A 22367-nucleotide genomic window follows, 5' to 3' on the forward strand; every position below is an offset into this window, starting at 1 on the left:
GTAAAGCACTTTGCAAACCTTAAAAGTGCCATATAAACACTAGCTATTATTAGTAGCATCCTACCCATGAAGCAATCCACCAAGTTTAGTGAGCAATAGTCCTGTATGAAAACACCAAATTCAACACTACCATGAACCTTTCTCAACCAACAAATTCAGTGGTTGCTTTCTTATCTGTCAGTGTCTGAAAAGCTCCACACTTCTACTTCCTTTCTGGCAGTACTTCTGAGTGATGTAGAATGGTAAAACCAGGTTAGTACCTCTAGTTACTCTCTATCCCTTTTCCCAAATTTGGTCAACTACTGCACAAGAACTCTCCTTTCCTGTACTTTTTTTTAAAGATCAAGCCTAATCAAACATTTCACAAGCTACTGTTGAAATGCAAGTCAAGTGTGACTACTGAAGTCATTGAACTGTTACTCTTCTGGTAGGAACTTAAAGCTCTGCCACTCATAATCCAAGACATTTAATCTACCAATACAAGTTTACCCTTTCATAAAATTAAGGTATCATTTGATGCAAAGGTTTGAGCTAGCAGAGGCAGACATCTTCAAGCAACAGCCCAACGACCACTTGTCAAGTCTATTGTAGAGATTAGGGCGCCAGTTGGACCATACAACCTTCAAGGTTCCTTCCAACTATAAGATTCTGTAGTTATCATGGTTATCATCATTATCATGAGAACGATGCATGAATCACCTATCTCAAAGACTGTGATGTAAGATGTAAAATCTAAACTGCTATAGAAGTCTTAACTTATTCTAGCACAAGGAAATCATGACTTTATATAACGTCCTAGGAATTACAGCTGGAAGGGAAGTTAAGAGATAATCCAGTCTCACTTCATTTTACTGAGGCCCAAAGAGGTGATGTGACTTGCTCATCACCACACAGGTAGTAAATAGCAAAGCTAGGACTTGGATTCCAGGTCATATTCCTCCAAATTCAATGCTTTCTAATGTCTCAAATTGCCTCATTAAAGTCAAGACTGTAACTTACAACCCAAATTTTCAAATGTTTACTTTTAAACAAAAAATCAGGTGGCAAAACCATTGCAAGTGTTTTATTTAACAAACTTTACAATGTAAACACTTCTATTACTATGTACAAATGTTTGTTTCAAAATTAGAACAGTAACCACAGAAAACATTAATACAGGACTTAAAACAATCCTTCAAATATTCTGAACATTGTACTTTATAAATGCATACAGGTAGAAAACAAATTCCAAAAGGATGACAAAGTTTGAACAACATAACCTCACTTTCTGTAAGATGTAATCCAAAAGTTATCCTGGAAAAGGGAGAGGTTAAGTTTTGTAGGGTTAATACTCTGCCATTTGTAAATTGTAGTGTCTCTGAGGAAGATGAATTTAAACATTAACTATTTTACTGGGCACCATGGGACTGCTCTACACCTTAATCCTGAATATAGGAAGATCATCCAATTTTCTGGTTCCATTTCAAGAAAAAAAAAGTTGTACTGAATTTGTGCTGAGTACTCCTTATAAACTGTGGTTAAGTAGGCCCTTTGAGTACTAAAAGAAAGAAAAAACTATGTTAACATTTTTTGTTGTGATTTTCATTAATACAAGTTCTTGAAGTGAACATATTTATATTCAAATAAGTCTTGGGAGATTGCTTCAAGGAAATAAGAAAGCTTTTGTATGGGAAACAATGAGCCTAAATGATTTTCAACAGTTCTTTCAGATTTTTCTGTGTTAGGAAAATTACAAGAGTTACAGAATCACAGAATCTAAAGAATTGGAAAGGACTTCAGAGGCTGTACCTAATAGGCATCCCCTTATAATATCTTTGACAAGTGGTCATCCAAGCTTCTACATGAAGACCTCAAAGAACTCACTACCTCCCAAGGCAGTCCATTACACTTCAGGAAGATCTAATAATAGTCTGAAATATTTTAGTTTTGAGCCAACTGTTTCCCTTGACTATGGAAACATACAAGCACTTGTACCCTACAAAACTCATTTTCATAAATATTAAAACTCATTTTCATAAATATTAGGTGAAGCTATCTTTTGATGTAATACAGGAAAAACATATTAAGAAATATTTGTATTTTATAACACAAATGAACACTCCAATGTGATTCCTGGAAGGCTCTCAATACTTTGAGCTTATTTTTATTATTTCTACTTCTCCCCAAATCTTACCCTTCCATAAGTCTAGCTCTTCACAAGCTAACTTAAAAGCCTACCACTTTGTTTGCTCTCTCACGACATTTCAGACACCTCCCCTTGCACATTAGAAGGATGTAAATTCACATGGTACATTTTTTTGTTTTTTTGACTTAGTTAATATATTTAAGACCCAGTTCCTAAAAGCACCATCTGAAACATCCATATTTTTTAATACTGTATTGAGGAAATAAAATTATATATTAACATAGATTCCTGTATTTGTCTTATAAATCAGATCCAAATCACCACAAATTGTGCTTTTATTTTCTACAAGTTGAGATCAATACTTATAAAAAATGCACTCCCAAAATAAAGGTGTCATTTCTTGAGTATAAAAAAAGTACTTAAATTTTTTCCAGACTATAGTAATTCTTTACAAAATGGGTCAGTGAAAATAGGTACTGCTGACATTTTCAAACAGTACTTTAAAAAATATTTATGTGTTTAGCTGCAGATATGCACACATATATGTACAGAGGATAAAAAAGCATTTTGCCAGCAAAACTCAATTAACTAAAGCTGTTTTAACTAAAATTGCTGTCATGATTCTGTTCGAAATGGTATTTGCAACAGTGGGCAATTCTAAATGCAACAATCTCCTTGCCACCATGTTCTGAAATAAAAAATACGATCCAAGACTTTCTTTGAAAATTTAGGGTGAGGAAGAATAGGTCTTGTCTACCTGTGTATAGCCCAGGAAAATATTTTAAGATTAACTCAAAAAGGTTACTCCTTACTGTTCTGCCCTTTCCTCCCATCCATACACCCACTCCCACTCCCAACTGCCCCTTTTAGGCAAGGGCATTTTGCACCTTGAGATAATTTGTCCCATACTGTTAACCACCATAATAGGCACCAGGCACTAAAAAAGGAGGAAAAATCAGGCACTTAGAAAAAAAGAAAAAAAAAGAAAGCTCATTTCCCTCTAGTCCTAATTAAATAACAGTGAATTCAGATGTTGTCTAAGGTCCATTCCACTCACATGACCTAGGCAATAATCTAGAATCCAGTGACAGGACTTAGAAATGGAAGAGTCCTAAAGATATCTAGTCTAACCAACTCATTTTATTTCTGAGAAAACTGGGGCCCAGAAAGAGTGAGTTGGCCAAAGTCACACAAATAGCAGAGTGAGCATTCGAAGCCAGGTCCTCTGACTCCAAATCTAGTGCATCTTTTCCACCACACCACTAGGCGTCTAATCTACCCTTCTTATTTTACAATGTCATATCATGACCATCAACTTCAGTCTTCTTTAAAAATAAAAACTGGGAAAATGTGCAAAGCTTCTAGCATTTCATCACATTTAGGGCAGTGATTTCCAACACAAGGGCTGAGAATGTCAGAGGCCCTGGCTATAGCAGGGAAAGGACAAGAAAAAGAAGTAGCAGATGAAGTTATTGTAAGGTCCCATGAATGCAAATGAAAATTCTTATGTTCTCATACTACTGTATGAGACACTATTGTGAAACTAGTACCATATATTCATGAGGGGTGTGTGTGTGTATGTATAATGTTAAGTGTCTTTACACTCAGATTAGGAACCAATGTTTTGTGAGGGGCAGGGGAAGAAGGTGGGATAGTGGTGGTTCATGGTTCACTATATGGCATGCTCTTGCTGCTCACCAATTCTCCTTTGGTAAAAAACCAAAGAACTAAAAGCAAGGCTAAGTTGTCAAGGACAATTTAGTCTACTACTTCTGTGGCAATTTACTTCCTATTGAGAAAACAGAGAACACTATTAACATCTCCATATAATGTCTCCAACTTTTCCATAAAAGGGTGCAGAGTATAAAAGACTTTGACCTGTTTAGAATACTCTGGATATTTCATTTTCTGAAGTGCTACTAAACTCTTTTTATCCCTATACATTATCTGTATTTTTTTTCACCCTCTTATTCTAACTGCTTTCCTTTCCCATCCCCCTGCCCTCAAAAATTAAAAAAAAAAAATCTACCTAATATAAGAAAAGCCACATTTTTTAATCCCATCTATTCATTTGGGGATCCCCATAGGAGGAGAGAGCTGCTCCCAATCTCTGGTTGCTTCTATCAAATGTCGCTGCCCATGACTCATCCACTCTTCCTGGTCTTCATATATCCTTCCACAAAACCAACATTTAAACATACCCTGTACTGATTCACCTGGTAAGGAATCCACTACCTGGTAGCTGTTCTTGTGGATCTTTTTAAGTTTCATTTTCAGCATAGTCTGCTTTTTCACTGGGAACACTGCCTCCATGTTCTGATAGATAAGTCGTCTGTGATGCCGCTTTATACCTAGTTGGTCACATGTTCGTTCTGATAAAACCACTTTGAGGACATTCCCTTTGTACTTGTTGACAACCTTCATCACATTAATTACTTCTATTGAGTCAACATCTGGATGGTTTAACACAACAACAGGTTGGTTCCGGCGGGGGCATTTAATCAACTGTTCTGTTCTGACAGGCATAAGTCTGAGATGTCTTGATGTCATAAAAATACAAACATCTGGAAGCAAGTGACTAGAATCAGATTGAATTTTTGATTTTTTCTTGGAGATAACTGCCTGTTTTGTCTTAATTCTGGACCCTGAGGGACCTCCAAAAATCAATTTTCCCTCTTTACCCTGGTCATGGCCTTCTGCTGGTTGTGAACATGCACAATTTGATTTGTTACAGACAATACTGGTAGTGACTTCTTGATTTGGCTTATTCTCCAACGATATACCAAAATTTCTGGAACTGTCTGTTGACTGACTTTCATTTGTCAAAGAAAAGTCTTCACCTACCTCTTCAAGAGAATTGAAGGGAACAGATTTTGGTAACAGCCTTTCATTGCCAAAGACATCACAAGGCAATTTATTCTCTACTAAACGTTCATTCTCAGTGGAATTGTATGCTTTTAACACAGTCCCTTTTGGAATGAACCCAGGAACAGTGCCAGGATCCTTTCTGGTTTCCCTAGCTTTTTTTTGTTCCTCCTCACTGTCTTGGTGTTGCATTTGCTCAAGAGTAAGTTGTTCAATATCAGCAGCATCATTTTGTAATCCCTGGGGTGGTGCTGAATCATGACTTGGTACATTACATCCTAGACAACAGTCTATGGGAGTTTCCAAGGCTGAGGACTGCTGTTCCACAGTGCTTAAAGGAGACAATGAAGATTTTGAAGATTCAGTAGCAGCAATCAACTGGGCAATTCTTCTATGCAATGAATCAACTGGCTTTGTCCCACAATTTATGTTGTCCCATTTAATCCCTTCGGGGATATTTTCAGTCCCAGAGCTAAGAGAAAACACTGATGAAATGATAGGGCCATCTGAAGAAGTAATGTTACTTCCTGAATTCTGAATAGTTACTCCAACAAGATCTTCCAAAATCACCTCCTCAGGATCTTGAGTCTTAATATCATTTTCTCCAATTAAGTTGATGTGTGATTGTTCACTATGTAAAGAGGAATATTGCACTGGATTTGTATCATCTGACGGTTCTTTTACTTGTGCTTGTTTCCGTTTCTCACTGAAAGGAGCCATTTTAAAAGTACCAACTTCATTCCTATGCAGAGAGGCCCCTGGGCTCACTGGCAACATGCCTCTTTCTGCAAAAGCCCCAATAGCTTCAGGAGGTTTGCAGTCTGAAGGTGATTTCTCTAAATGATTCTGAGATCTGTCTTGATGAGGGGAGAGGGCAGACACGTGTGGAAAAACACCTGACCTTTTCATAGGACTGTATAAAGCACCATTATTCACCGCAGATAATGAAGAAAAATAATTATTTTGTTTAATATCACCATCTCTTGAGCAAACAGGAGAAAGGGCTGTTCTATATGGAACTGAAAGCACTTCTTGATCCAGTTCCCAATTCCATCACTATTTGGACAGGACTCACACTGGCTTTGATTAGTCTCTGACATGGCCTTTAACACTGGAGAAAAGAAGACTTTTTGCAATCTAGATCCTTCACATGGGTGTAATCTGTGGAGTGCAGATTACCAATGGCCAATGGCTTCTCAGGACTCCTTTCTACTGCTGGTGGGCTTTGTTCAATAGGCACTGGTTTTTCTTGCTCATTTGGCACTGTGGATTTGCTCACGAACTCATACTTACCTTCATCAGAGCTGCCAGGTTTAAGGCCATTTTTTTCTTTCAATGGAATCAGTTTTAAAACAAGTTGCTGCGTCCCATTGACTACCTTAACATCTATCAACTGGGCTAAACAGTTATCAGGGACTTTAAGTTCTGCTGGTGCAACCACAGTGAGTGGCATGCCTGGCTGCACAGGTTCTTTTGCTGGTGATAACAATTCAACTTCCACATTTTCATTCTCGAAAAAGTTAACTTTGCTTGGTTCAGGAAGGCAGGCTTTATCAGGAGCTGAGGCTGCTTCATCCTTGCTGCATTCCTTAGACTCAGGTAAGGAAATAGCATGGCCTGCTTTGTCCTGATCTCCATGGCCAAAGAAACATAAAGATAAATCTGATGGCTCATTCAGAAAAGAATTTGACTTAGAAACTTCATTTACAAGAACCTCAGAGCTCTGTTTTGAAAAATTGGCTCTCTTTGGCTGGTGTTCCACAGCCTGTTTAAGAGGTCGTTTCTCACCACTGGTCTCATGAACTCGTTTTGTGTGTTTAACTATGTAATCATTTCTGACGGCACCATAGTCACAATACTCGCACTGATACGGAAATGTCCCTGTGTGTTTCACCAAATGCCTCTGGAATTCTCCTTTTGTGTATGAGACATAGTTGCAGTGTGAACAAAAGAATTTAATCTCTTCATGCTGGAGCGTGTGCTTTTTATACTGCAGAGCATCCTTGGTAGAAAAACGGCACTTATCACAGTAATATTTGCCTGGCTGAAAGTTTTTTACTTTAAACTGGTTAGTAGTAGTCCTTGAAATAGTGTTATCTTTATTTCCTGAATCAATAGCACTTGGTATATCATTCATACAAGGGAAAGGAGGAGATACACCTAAGTTGCATTTGACACAAAGAAAGAACATCTGGTCTTCATTTTGACTATGTTGGTTATCCTTTTTCAGCTCCTGGAGTGGGATTTTTTGTACACTTCTACACCTCACACAAGTTACCATAGATGTCTTGTCATCCTCTGCCTTGGTGTCTTGATAACCATGGGGCTGAGCTTCATTTCCATTGGGCTGATTCACATATTTACCACTGAGTTGTTTTGGGGATGTAGTCAAAGAATTATTTCGGTCAATCACCTGATTTGTATATAATTGTGGTATTATTTCCTTCATTTTTTTAATCTGCATTTCTAAAAACAATTGTGTGTTGAGTTCCAGGCCTTCACTCAATGATAACGTTGGTATGCAATCTTCGGCATATTCCGTTCCTGGCATAGAAGCAGCTGCCTAAACAGCTGTGTTTAATGTTCTTTGTTGGCCAGGGAGGCTTCACGACTTCGACTGAAAAATTCAAGGGCCTTCAATTTTCTGAAGATTTCGATCAATTACTAAAATAAAACAAAATCAGAAAAGTATAATTAATATAATGAATCTTGGTTTTTGGCAATGCTATCTTAACATTTTATTAAAAATTCATTTAAAGTATTTTATGGCATTCTTAACAATGGACAAGTTTATTTAACATCTCAATAAAGTAAGGCACCAGAATGTACTCTTTAATGTTTTTAAAACTGGAGGGAGAGGTGGAGGGAGGATGTAAAAGGTTAAATCAAATACAAAATAAGAACCACCAAATTTCAAATTCCCAAAATTTCTACTTCAAAAGCACCACTGAAGTGAGACTATCCAATTCCAAATGATTTCTAGGGCATAATCATACTTTTGTTGTTGTTGTTGTCATTGTTTAGTCATTTCAGTCATGTCTGACTCTTCATAACCCCATTTAGGGTATTCTTGGCAAAGATACTGCAGGGGTTTGTCATTTCCTTCTCCAGTTCATTTTACAGATGAGGAAACTTAAGCAAACAGGGTTAAGTGACAAGCCCAGATCACACAGCTAATGAGTGTCTGAGGCCAGATTTGAACTCAGGAAGATGAGCCTTTTGGACTTAAGGCTGAGCTCTATCCACTGCACCACTGAGCTGTCCAACAGTACTTTACTTCCTTTCTGAGACAGGAACAGTACTTTATTTCCCTTCTGATAGAGACAGCAACTGTACCATCTTCATTTCTAGCATGTCTTTATGTCTTAAGTTGTTCTAAAGTTGATATTTTAACCTAAAACTTTGGGCTATACTATAGGCAATGTCAACTTATTCAATTCAACACCAATACAGAATGTGTCAGTCTTTTTATAAAACATAAACAAAATTGGTATTTTAAAACAAAAAAAACCAATAGTTGATACTTCTAAAAACAATGGACTACAAAGCAAAAGATCTCAATTCTAGTCCCAAGTTTTCTACATTAACTTATTGTGACTTCAATCACAGAAGTCACTCTTCTGTGTCACAACCTCTGCAACTCAGTTTCTTTAGTAGTCAAGAGGAATGATACTAGAGGCAAGACAAGTAAAAAAAAAGACAATATAAAAGTGATTTTAAAAATATAAAAAATTTCACAGAATACAATGATACATGTTTTGACCCTTCAAGAATATGTGACTTCATCAATGTGAATTACATTAGTAGAGGGAACTTTGTTGTTATAGTTGAAAAGAGTTGTAGCTGAAAAAAGTCAACTTATGGGTAAATTTTCTGGCCAGCGACCTTCTATACAGTAAAATGGATCCTCTGATGATGGGCTATCATTAGTCCTCTACTTGAAGCCCTCCTAGCTTCATGTGACCTGCCAAAAGCTTGTGCTCAGATGGCAAAATCTTTCAGAAACCCAAGTTCATGTCCACATGTTGACAAAGCAAATCAACCAGTCAATGAAAAAGGATTAAGTGCTTATTATATAGTGGCAACTGTGTTATATAATGGCAAAAACAATCTCTGCCTACAAGAAGCTCACATTCCAACAGGGGAAATAACATGGGTGAATTGGAAGTAATGTCAGTGGGAAGGTGGGAGTGGGGTGGGGGTGGGAAAGGACTGGAAAAAGTTTCTTGCAGAATCGGATTTGAGCTCAGTTTTGAAGGAAGCTGAGAGAGCAAAGATGCAAAGAAAAAGCATTCCAGGAATGTAACACAGCTAGTGAAAAGGCACAGACTAAGGAGATAAGAGTGTCATGTACAGCCAGTTCTCCCTTAATGTAAATGGACTATTCCACAGACCTCCTCCTCCCCTCTCCAGGCTCCATGGGTGCACAGCTCTGCAGCTCAAGTGGCTTCAGTGCCTGGGGCTCCCACAGCCGGGCTGGAAAGAGATAGACCTCTGGCCTGTGGCTGCACTAGCACTGCTATCCACTGTCAAGGAGTCAGATTTGCATAATGTGAATTTACATAAAGGGATAACTCTTGAAGAGGAACAGTAAGAAGGCCAGTGTCACTGGATTATAAAGGAGAGTAAAGTATGAGAAGACTAGAAGGGTGAGAAGGGACAATGTTGTGAAGAATTTAAGAAGTCAGAGAATTATATATAGTTTTATATTTTATATGTCATTCTTTATGATCCTAGAGATACTTTACTCTCCGCTATGTAGGGAGTCACTGGAGTTTACGGAGCAGAGCAGTGATATCACACTTGTGCTTTAGGAAGATCACTTTAGTAGCTGAGTGAAGAAGAGATCAGAGGAGTAGGGAATTTGAATTAGGGAGACCAATCAAAAGGCTATTGCAGTAGTCAAGCATGAGGTGATGAAAGCCTTCGCTAGGGCAGCAGCTATGTGACAAGGAAGAGGGTGAAAGATATGAGATGATGAGGCAACAGAATGGTTATGTAGACTGAGTGTGAAGAGGGAATTGAAATTGACACCCATATTAGAAGCCCAGGTGACTGAGAAAACGGTAGTGTTCTCAATAATAAGAGGAAAGTTTAGAGCAGGGAAAGATTGTGAGTAGAGATAATGAGTTCAGTTTGGGATATTTTGAGTTTGAGATGCCTATAGGATATCTATAGAATGTCCCATTTGCAGTTAGAAGTTCCAGACTAGAGGTCAGAAGTAGATAAGCAGATATGAGAATCATCTTCACAGACATAACTGGATCCAAGTGAGCCCAGACTACAATGCAAAACAGCTTGTACCTCTTGTCCCCTGGGCCCTTCTAGAGGGCAGAGAATACCACCGAACTTGAGAGTCCTTGGCAGGGATAAAGGCACAGGGCAGGAATCTCTCCAAAGGGCAAATGCTCTCAAATTCTGTCAGTTGTGATATAGATTTTTTTTTCCTGCCCATTGTTCACTATTACCCTTAGATACCTCCACAAAAGAAGAGGCCCCAACATATTTTGTTCTGGGTGTAAAAAATGAATGTACTTATTTCCTGACAGGAGCATTTTGTCATGATGGTGCATTTAGAAACAAAATTTAAAAGTTACACAGCTATGTACAAAAGCTTATGATCATGTACAAATTGATACTTTGAATAGAGAAAAAAGTGGGAAACATTATCAAAACTCAGATACTTCATTTAAGTTCAGGACAATAATAGTGAAGCTACTACCCTTGAAATTAAAACAAACTTATTTTCTCTCCAAGTTAGTCTTTCAAGATGCTGTATTAGAAAAAACACAATGAACTAAGTCAATAAACATTTATTAAGCACCTTATTATTGTGCCAAACACTGTGCTAATACTAGGGATACAAATACAAAAAAAGACAAACCCTGACCTCAGGGAGCTTCCCTTATTAAAGGGAAGATAAAATGAAAAGAAGCTGAAAAGATGGTGGTATGAAGAAGGTGCCAGTTTTGGAGGCATGGTAGAGAGAAGTCCCAAAGTAGTGCAGCCAGGTGAGAAATGAGGAGTTGTCTGAACTGTGGTCTCTCAAATGGAGGTTTGGAATTCATTGCCCCACTTTCCAGTCAGAGGGACAAAAAGGCAGTAATGAGGTAGAGTACCAATGCTGATGAGACTTTACAGAATAATGAGGTTATATCAATAATGAGATTCCTGGGCATGATGGAGAAATGTTGGAGGGAAGTTATAAAGTAGTACAGCCAGGTAAGAGAGAAACAACGGGCATATTATTGAAGACTGGCTTCTTTTAAAAACCAATCAGTACATTAGGTTAAAATCATCTCTGAAGGGTCATGAGCACTGCATAAGGCCATCATTTTCTTTTATCCCTCTTGACCTGTGATTTCGTCCAAGTGAGAATTGCTTCATGTTGAAAGTCCTCGTGCCAGTGCAAATCAACAATTCATCTGTGCTTGCAGAGAGTTGCCTGGGACACCAAGTTGGTGATTATGCAACATTAAATGAAAATCATGTTCCTATGTAGTCTGTCAGAGCTCTCCTGCTGCCCACATAGTGATTTCTTCCAGACTCAGGTTAGGTGTGGTCACCAGGCAAGACTGTTTATTGTTCAACAATGTGCCTCCATGGTATCATATATTTTCAACTGGCTTCTTCAGGATTGTACTTTAGCTTCTCAGTTCTGCTTTGCCCATGTCCTTTTTAATTTGATTTGTTCTCTCCATTTTCTGGTCAGCTTGGCTTGTAGTTTCTGTTTCTCCTTGCTCTTTGGAAGTGATGTTTATAGTTACATTCCTGATCCTGAGAGATTCCATCTGATCTCTTGTTGAAACCTTTAACTCCGTAGCCATAAAGATTCTAGTCCTTCTCTCCCAAATGTTACTGCTGTTGCATCCAAAGGTAGGGCTGTTGTTGGAATTCCCTTTCTAGGCAGGGAAGTCATGTTCCTCTGCTCCTGACACTACCTAATTTTGATGAATCACCTCTAATAGCCTGTGTTAGCAGGAAATGTACACTCAACTGGCCACCTTGACCTTGACCCCCAAAAGTCTGAATGAAGAGATAATAAGGAAATTGTTCTTTTACCAACCCTTAGGATGTTTTCTTTTGTTTTCCTTAAAATTATTTCTATATGAAAAAGCATTCAAGATAATAATAAAATCAAAGTATCTTAGTACTACCTAAGAGATCTAATCCAACCCACTAATTTTTACCAGTTGAGACCAAGAGATTTCCCCAAAGTCACAGAGCAAGTGAATCAAACAGCTGAATTTGTTATTATATCAGATCTACTCAATTCCAGTTCACAATGCCTTTTTTTACTGCAGTACACTAGACTTCAGTGACATATTCCAATACTGTTACCTAGCCTTTACTCTTAATGATATCCAAAAACTATATAATAGGAAGGTCTTCATGTAAAACTACAAGTAGTAGATCATCACGAGTCCTAAACGGTAGGGCTTATAATGTGTCTAACCAGTACAACGAGGACAAGTGATTCTACATGACCTTAAAATGTAAACTCAAAATACACAGTTGACATAAAAGTCTTAGTGTAGCTTTAAGTTTTAATAGCTTTAAACTGCACTAGTCTTTTGGGCTACCTTGTATAGTTCTTAATGGTTCAAGAATTTCTATTTTCTCACAAAAAGGAAGAATTCAGGATTTTCTTTCCTTGGGCAATTCCTCTTACCAAATTTTGATTTTTTTTTAAAGTTAGTGACTGCTTCCTGTCCTGCCAACAATGCCTCAAAGTGCTAGAAATATAGCAGACACTGGCTATAGCACCCATTTAATATACAGATTAGATATAAGGAGATTTTGTAAAAGACTCAGAGTAGTAAAATGAGGGAGTCCAAATGCCTTAAGATTTATTTGGAAATTAGACTCAAGCCATGTGACTTTAAGACACACAAAAGAGTGGAAAGTACACTTCCCTAGCAAATTCCCAGATTTGGAAGGGATCTCAGAGGCTACTTGATCCAATTTATAATTTAACAAAATGTTTAACCTCTTCTACAAAATCCCTGAGGGGTGGTCAAATCACCTTCCAACTTGAAAATGGAAAAACCTATTCCAGCCAGAGGTAGCCCATTCTACTATGGAATATGTAAGTTGTTTTTTTGTTTGTTTTGTTTTTTTTCCTTTCTTTATATCAAGCCACAATTTGCCTCTCTGTATCTTCTCTCCACTGACTCTAGTGTTTGCTGTCTGTTCTGGTGCCAAGCAGCATTCTAAGTGCTCTTTCACATGCTAGCCCTTCAAATCCTATGATGCCTCGTCATCCAAGTCTTTTCTTCCCCAAGCTAAACATCCCCAGTTCCTTTAACACTTCTTGAATGGCAGGGTTGCCAGCCCAGTTACTCACCTCTAGAAGAGGTATAGATTTGGAGTACACTCTCTAAATCTATAACCCAGATTTGAACACAATACTACATAAATAAAAGGAATTGCCACAGATAAACGTTTTGTTTTGTTTTGGTTTTGGTTGGGCAATGGGGGTTAAGTGACTTGCCCAGGGTCACACTGGATTTGAACTCAGGTCCTCCTGAATCCAGGGCCAGTGCTCTATCCACTGTGCTACCTAGCTGCCCCTCACAGATAAACTTTTAATAAGCATATTTTAACACTCGTATGTAATGATGTATGTCAATCTCAAGTGAATTCCTACTTAGAATCTGCTTTGAGCTTTTGTCCAACTATAGTAGTGAGATGAGTAGCCTGACAGAACCAAAGAGCAGCTTAAGAAACAAAGTGTCCCCAGAGACCAGTTTGCCCAGGAGAAAAAAGACCAGCCCATAGAACTGACTAGAGATCACAGAATGGAAACTAGGGCCAGCTTCCAGCATTTCCACTCAAGGTACAGACACAGACACAGACACACAGACACAGACACACAGACACAGACACACACACACACACACACACACACACACACACACACACACACACTCTTACTCCTACAGTTTGTAGATGAAAGAGCACTGTATTTGAAGTCAGAATATCCAAATTTGAATCCAGCCTCCTCTACCTACTAGGTTTGGGCAACTCGCTTAACCCTTTACTCTGTTTCTTTTTAATATAAAATGGGAATCATAATATTTGCATTTAACTCACAGAATTTCTGCAAGAAAGCATTCTATAAATCTTAGCAAGTATTGTAGAAATCAATTTGGTGGAATTTTTAAAATAAAATACTAATTCTCAAGCCCTTTGCTAAAATGACCAAATAGCCCTTTAACAGAGATCACAGAAACATTTTTTAGCTTTTCATGGGCATAAATGAACAGGAGATGGGATTTTTCTTGAGTACTCTGGATCCCCTCAGTTGTCATCCCCACTGATCAACAGTAAACATCACACCAGACTGCCAATCAATACTCTCAAATAACCAAATATTGAAAGCAGCTGCAGAGAAATCCCACAAGAGAACTTCCATGTATAAGTTGGATGATATAAATATTAGGGAAATCTTACCAGGTTTTTAAAGAAGCCACCTATAGTCTTTTGGAATGTCACTGTGTGTACTGATAAGTGTGAATAAATAAAAAGTATTTGTTGAACACTTGCTATTAACTATTAACAACAAGTATTGAGGGTACAAATACAAAAGGGACAGTTTTCTACCTTCAAAGTGCTCACAACTTAGTGAAATGAAGGTCAAGGAGGGTTATTTCAATCTGTGAAGTCACAGGGACAAATAAGCTATAGGAGAGTCAACTGACATGCCCTTTCCAAAAGCACTGGTAACACTGATTTGACTATAGCTCCCAGAGCAAGAGGACTGAGGGGTTGGAGAATGAATGGTATATGTGCAGCTAGGGGCAGGTGGCAAAATGGACAGCATGAAATAAAAAGCCAACATGGGGAGAAAAACTTTAAGTTACTAAAACCACAATACTACATTTAGCAAGCAGACATTCTTCAGGCAAGTGCTTTTCAGGAGACAGAACAGAAATGGAGCAATGGATCTATAATATAATAGAGGAAGCACTAAACCTTAGAAGATTCATAGGATTTAGAATTGGAAGGGGGGTCATTTATTACAACATTGGACAGTGGAAGAGTATGCTTTGAACTTAATTCTTGAACAGGTGACTTCTAATGTTGCAAAATAACATACCTCTTCAGGTGTTCAATCAAGGAACACAGCCTAAGATTCTTCCAGGCATAACCCTCCAGCAACATGAGAAGGCAAGGCCTTTGAAGCTATGATTTATTCCTTGACATGGCATATTTCCAAACATGGAACTAGTTTATCTTCAGAAATGGATGAATCTGACACAAAGAACTGAGAAGAGGAGATTAACATGTTTTCAGACGTCCATAAAGTTGAATTCATTTGAACAGCTGAAGGAAAAGACGATGAAACATATTTTCCTCCTCAGGAAAGGGAGTAAAGACTATAAGTATAAAATGTTGCATGCTCTATCAGATGTCGTCATGGTATTTGATTAACTTTATCTGACTTCATATTTATGACAAAATTTTTATAGTGTGAAGTTATCAGGAGATGTCTATTGTGTTTAAAAAAAAGGCATCAAATTTTTTTTTAATTCAGGTCTTTGGAAAACAGCAACGACTGATATTGATAGTTCAAAAACACCAAACAACTTCATGTAGAAAGAGCTGCATTCAGTAAGAGGAGAGGTAGTCTTTTCTTTAGTTCCTTTTTTTGAATTTTCTGCTTGATATTGGATGATATTAAGTCTATAAATCAATAACCTCGGTTTAACCTTAACATGGACAATTTGTACTAATTTGAACAGAATTTTTAAAAAAAAGTTTGAACAGAAAAAAAAAAAGATAATGAAATCCTGAAAGTTTGGTTTTCTATGGAACCACTTTTAACAACAGCAATGAAAACATTAAAATATGAATTTATATTTTCTGAATAAACCTAAAATAAAAGCTGCCAAATGTGATTTTTTTTAACATAGCAAGTTTTACATTTTTGTATTACTAAGCTAAAAGGTTTGGATCTGTGAAAGTATTCTTCCATTCACCACCCACTCCCCTACTACTGTGTCTCCTCCCCACCCTAAATCTAAATGTTCATGGTTTCAATGTTTACTACTACTTCCATATATTTAGCCTTTTAATTCTTCTGTTCATCATCAAAGCTTTTTGGGGGGGAGGGGAAGAGGGTCCAGAGGACAGTAAAGTTGATTTAATAACTCACATCTCCATAATATTTTAAGATTTACAAAGTGCTTTGCTCACAACAATGCCGTAAGAAGTACAAAGATTACTATATCCATTTTATGGGCAAGAAAATTGTAAATCAGACAGATAAACAATTTGTCCCCAGCCACACAGCTCATATGTAGTTAACAGAAGTCAAATGTGATGCCTAGTCTCTTGCCTACTAATGCATTCCCTTCTCTGTTATGTTGTGTGTTACAAAAGAAAATCCCTCTGGGGGACAGGACTAGATCAGTTCCAATAATGACAAGGCGCTTCTGCCACTATGGGTTTACTTATGCACCTAACCCGATTCCTAGAGATCAAGGAAGGAGTCAGAGCCAAGAAACTAGAGCAGGATGTTTTTCTTCTTAAATCAGTCCACAAATTCATATAGTGTAGGGGTTTTTGCATACATGTCATCTTGATAACAACTTCATGAGATAGAATAGCTCTACTTGACAGATGGGAAGAATGGGGCCCAAGCAAGTTGCTATGACTTACCAAAGATGGCCTAATCAATCTGCAGGAGAGCCACAAGTAGCAACACTTAAAAGTAACAGTTGTAGCTTCAATCCACACTTTTTCCATCATGATGATCATGGATACCATGTTACTCAAAAGGAAACGGACACAAGGGGCAAGAAACTTTTTATCAAACAACAATTAGTAAAAGGTACACTAAGTTTCTACTTAGTATCAAGCAGCAAAAACAAGAATTTTAAATAGTGATCATTTCACATCTCCCAGGACCAATTTTTAAAAATTCAACAGCTAGGAAATGAATTTGCCTAACTGATCAACTTTTAGGTGATCTCCATCTCCAGAATCAAATAGGCCATGTCCCACTTACTTTACCTCCTATAGCACTGATAATTTGGATGTTATTCTGTATCTAGTGAACTAAGAAGCAGTTATGTGATTGGAAAAGCACCAGCACAAGTGTCAGAAAACTAGGCTAGGCTAGCTTTGTCATGTCAGACAAAACAACAAAGGACAATGCCACAAGCCTCTATGGGAAGTGCCTATCATTCCAGAGATTACATGGCATGCTGTTAATGGTTATGATCAACCATTATGTACGCCCAAAGGCAATGGTATAGCAAAAAAGTGCTAAAATGAGAGAGAAAATTTGGACTCAAATCTCACCTCTGCTATTACCTAGGTTTGTCACCTTTGAGAAACTTGTTCTTTGGGACCCAATTTCATGAGCTATGAGATGGATGTGATGATCTTTGTTCCAGCTCTTAATGGCCTGACTATTCTTTTTTTCTCTCCTTTCTGTTCTCTCTCTCACACATAACTGACTCAAATCCGTTAGGTCCAAGAGGTCACAGCAGTCATTAAGAGCTTACAGTTTTATGGTGCATTACAACTTAGAAAATAATTTCACTTACATTATGTGATCTACACAAAAATTGAGTTAAGCAATAATAACATGACAGTTAACACTTACATAGCATGAGTACAAGGTACCATGCTAAACAATTTACAATTATTCATTTCATCTGATCTCCCAACAATCCTGAGAAGCAGGTTCTATTATTATTCCCACTTTGCAGTTGAGGAAACTGAGGCAGGGGTTAAGTGGCTTGCCCAGGGTAACTCATCTAGGAAGTGTCTGAGGTCAAATTTGAACTCAGGTCTTCCTGACTCCAGACCCATTCCACTGCAGACCCATCTATCTGTCTAAGGTTGTTAATAATTATCTCCATTTTATAGATAAGGAAACAGATTCAGAAATTGTGTCTAAATTTCATATCTAGCTAACTAATAGAGCAAGGATTCAAACCTAGGTCTTCTGACTCCTAGACCAGAGCTCTCTCCACTATGCTATTTGTAATATAAGCAAGGAGAGCCACAGAGCAGTGATGCGCAGAGGTAAAGGCAGAGTTGGGGCAGATGGCAAGTACCAGAGAATTGCCTCATTATTTGGACAACAGCATATTAACTAAAAATATAATGCCTCTACCTCTTATGAAAAGTCTTAAATGTAGAGCATGAACTCTTGTGGGCTATTACGAAAAGCATTATTAGATAGGAAAATATACATATGCAGATATATGTATGCATGAACACAGTTCAAAAATGTAAAGGAATCAGGCTGTTTTTGGTAAGAAACAGAGCCTGATAATCATTCATGATTAACAAATATTGTACAATCTAGAGCTTCTGTCAAATTAATTTGGTACCCCCTAGCATTTTACCCCCTGAAATACAGATACTGACATTCACTGGTTATGATGTAGATCATATATCCTCAGAGGACAGGACTGTGACTTCTTAAACTATGTACCCCATGTTGCTTAGAAAAGGACCCTTAATGAAGGAAGTACTTAATTTAAAACAAATTGATTCCCTGATAACTGCCACTACATGGAAAAAACAGAATAAACATTTATTAAACAACTACTATGTGCCAGGCACTGTGTCATAAATATTATTTCATTTAATCTTCACAACAACCTTGGGAGGTAGTTGCTATTTAAAGCTCAGTTTATAGTTGAGGAAACTGAGGCAAGCAGAAGCTAAAGCTAAAAGGTAAAGCCAAATCTGAACTAAGATGTTCCTGACTCCAAATCCAGCACTCTATCCACTGTGCCACCTAGCTGACAAGGAAGTAATTACAAAGAAGTAATGCACATTTCCTTTCAGTAATATTGACCCCCGTTCAGATTAAAATGTGTTTGGAAGAAGGAACATATTTATCTATAAAGAAGATTAATTTAGGGAAGGGAAAAATGGCAGTTAATACTCATTATACCCTGAAGATCATAGAATCCTAGGAGATGAAGAAACATTAGGGAGCATCAAAAAGTATTATACACGTAATAAAAACAAAAATATCGCTTTCATTTTTCATGATCTACGGAAACCTAACAATGATCTTCCATGTAATTAAAATGGGAAAAAAATCAATATTTCCATTTTTAAACAAGACATAATATTTTTTTCTGCTAATTTGGGATTTATTTCTCCCTCAAACTACTTTTCTCATAAAATATGGTTATATAATCTTGAATCTCATGAAATGAAAAAAGTAGCATAACATGCTCTAAGATCATACAGATATGGTATACAAATACAATGTGGCATACTGGAAGAATTGGAATTGGGAGTATAGAGACCTAGATTCAAGCAGGGTGACCCTAGGAAAGACACTTAATGAGGGAATTCAAATTCAGAAAGCGAGCTCCAGCTAATGTGAATGCTGTCTACATTATGGAATTACTGAGTCAAGTGTTTCATAAAAACCTATACAGATGTCAGCTTTTATTATTATTATCATTATTATAAGTCAGCTTTTATTATTATATTATTATTATTATTATTATATTATAATAAGTAATGGAATACATACTTGGGAGATCAAGAAGAAATCCACTTCTTATATCTTTACTTTAACTTTCTTATCAAAAGATAATATCCATGATTACATACTTCAGCTTTTTCCTGTTTTTCCTTTGTAGGAAATACATTTCACCTCATTGTAAACGGCTCACCTTTTAGATTAAATACAATTTTAACACTAAATAGCTTTTGCTTTTTTTTTTTTAACATATGTAATCCCACTGGATTCTGAACAAATCTGACATTATAATGCTTCATGACAATATGCATTCTTGTACTAGTGAGGTAAATGCTGAAATCTCACACACTTGACAAGTTCCTAGAATGGTTATGTCAGGTTAAGTTATTTCAAAGTTCAGTACCTGTATGCAAAAAAATATATACATTATTCAAAAAGATACAAAAGAATAAGGACTTAATAGTCTATAAGGTCAACAGAGGGAGTGAGATAAGGAAGTTTCCTCACCAGCAGTTCTCTACACTATGAAATGGTCAATAATATGCCAGGGTAAAGAATTGAATGAAAAAATAAAATTTTATTTTTTGTTTGATATTTTATCTGGAGCCTACTTTAAGCTAGAAAGCAATCTGTATTTTAAAGCGATGAAAACCAAAAATGTCAACACTTACCTCCCACGTAGTATATATGATGCTTTTAAATGGTATCAATCCTACTTGGAATTGGGTGATTACTTTCCCCATCGAATGCAGGGACGGAAATTCACCCTAGGAGTTCGCAATGTTTAAGAGATATAACAGTAATACACAGAGATACAAGGGAGAGGGGGAGAGGGGAGGGAGAGGGAGAGGGAGAGGGAGAGTGGGAGAGGGGGAGGGGGAGGGAGGGGAGGGGAGGGGGGGGGGGAGGGGGAGGGGGGGAGGGGAGGGGAGGGGAAGGGGAGGGAGGGGAGGGGGGAGGAGGGAGGGAGGGGAGGGGAGGGAGGGGGGAGGGGGGGGGAGGGGGGGGGGGGAGGGAGGGAGGGGAGGGGAGGGGGAGGGGGAGGGAGGGAGGGAGGGGAGGGGGGAGGGGAGGGGAGGGGAGGGGAGGGGAAGGGGGGGGGGGGGGAGGGGGGAGAGAGGGAGAGGGGGGGAGAGAGAGAGAGAGAGAGAGAGAGAGACAGAGACAGAGAGAGACAGAGAGAGAGAGAGAGAGACAGAGACAGAGACACAGAGAGAGAGAGAGAGAGACAGAGAGAGAAGAGAGAGAGAGAGAGAGAGAGAGAGAGAGAGAGAGAGAGAGAGAGAGAGAGAGAGAGATTGGTTGAGATTCACAATAGATGATATATCAATGGAAAAAACATTCCATCCTGATCTTTAAAACTTGGCCAAGAAGAACCGAGAGGAGGAAAAAATCCAGATGTAGGAAATTAGAGATGTTTGTGTTGAGTGGAAGGTGGACAATGAGTGCCTTTGAAGCCTGGTTCACAAAGCCTGGCATCCCAAGGAGATTGGGTAGGAACGCCGGGTCTTGGTGGCAAAGATGTAAAGCTCCTTTGGAAAGGTTTACTGGCAGGTGCCCGGAAAGCCAACTGGCTGCCCTGGGCCCCCAGTCCCCTCCCTTCTTGGAGTGCAGCTGTATTCTGGCAGTATTAGAGCTCAAGGCAGCTCTAACCTCGTCCCAGGCAACTGATAAAGCTGCAATTCGCTCCATTACGATGGCACAGCAGGAAGCCTTTCGGGGAACAGGCTACAACTCGAACAAGGCTCACCCCTTAACCCACCTCCCCGACCCCGAAGACTGAAAAGCGGGAGGAGGGAGCGGGGGTTTCACCCCATCTGCAACTTCACTGGAGAAGGCTGGGATGCGGCAGCCAAAGCCCGGGCCTGGAGATCGCGGTTCGCTGCAGTCCGGGCAGAAAATTCCGTGGGCCCCAGCACACGAGTGACAGCTGTCGAGGTCTTTTTCCCGCCCCCTCCTCCTCCTCCTCCTCCTCCTCCTCCTCCTCCTCCTCCTGGCCCGCACCGATGCCGGTCCCAGCCCAGGGAGGGCGCGCTCGCCGGGCCGCTGCTGCCCCTCCCGGCCGTCAGCTCTCCTGCAGCCCCGGCCCGGGCCGGCGCCGGCCCCGCCCGCCTCGGCCGGAGAAGTGGCAGAGGCGGAGCCCGAGCTCCTAGGCCTGGACTGCGGGCTGGGCGTCCGTGGGCTCCCGGGGAGGCTGGGCCGCACGCGGCCAGGCCCCAGCGGGGCTCCGAGGCCGGCCCCCCGCGCAGGGGTCTCCTCGGCGGCCACAGCCCGGCCGGGGCCTCCGCCATTTAAAAGAACGGCCTGGCCGGTGTGAAAGCCTGGATGCGGGCCGCGCGGCGATGTGGACGGACGCTACTCACCCGGCGGGCCAGTCAGCCCTGGGATCCGGGGCCCCGGGTCCGGGGTCAGGGCCCAGTGCAGGCTCGCTACAGGCCGGCAGCTCCCGCACCAGCCGGACGCGTGTCGTCCGGGACGCTGCCGCCGCCACCTCCTCCTCCTCCTTCACCGCCGCCGCCGCCGTGGGTCATGGAGGCGCGCGCGCGCCGTGCTGTGTAGTTCCCTACTCCGCGAGCGGAGTCGCCCCCAGCCTTCGGAGCATGCTCAGTGGCCGCCTCGCGGCAGATCGGGAGTTTGGAGGGCTGTAGGCGCCGATCCTGCTCCGATCTACGCCGCCGCCGCTCTGCCTCCGGGTTTTAGCCTCTACCACTAGAAGAATGGAGACCCTAGAGGTCTGGCTTTGAGCGTAGGGAGCAGGGTGCCCCTTCCTGGGAGCGAGAGCGGAACGGCTTTGACCCAGAATTTGGAGGTTGCCCGAACCATCCATCCCTCCACCATATCCATGCAGTGCTCCAACCACAAAAAGATGCATATGTAAATACATACATATCCACATAGACCTAT

At 39.8% G+C, this 22367-nt stretch overlaps 1 protein-coding gene across 1 annotated transcript; it reads right to left on the bottom strand.

Annotated features, from left to right (window-relative positions):
* Nucleotides 1–2007: 2007 nt before the first annotated feature.
* Nucleotides 2008–22043, bottom strand: ZNF518B (zinc finger protein 518B). Its single transcript, XM_020992075.2, is given in 4 exon segments — nucleotides 2008–6027; nucleotides 6030–6110; nucleotides 6113–7654; nucleotides 21827–22043. Coding segments are annotated over 3 exon segments (3345 nt in total). The 5' UTR covers nucleotides 7542–7654; nucleotides 21827–22043; the 3' UTR covers nucleotides 2008–4192.
* Nucleotides 22044–22367: the final 324 nt, after the last annotated feature.

The sequence above is a fragment of the Phascolarctos cinereus genome, unplaced genomic scaffold, assembly GCF_003287225.1.
Source record: "Phascolarctos cinereus isolate Bilbo 61053 unplaced genomic scaffold, phaCin_HiC Scaffold_9;HRSCAF=440, whole genome shotgun sequence".
In the NCBI taxonomy this organism is placed as follows: domain Eukaryota; kingdom Metazoa; phylum Chordata; class Mammalia; order Diprotodontia; family Phascolarctidae; genus Phascolarctos; species Phascolarctos cinereus.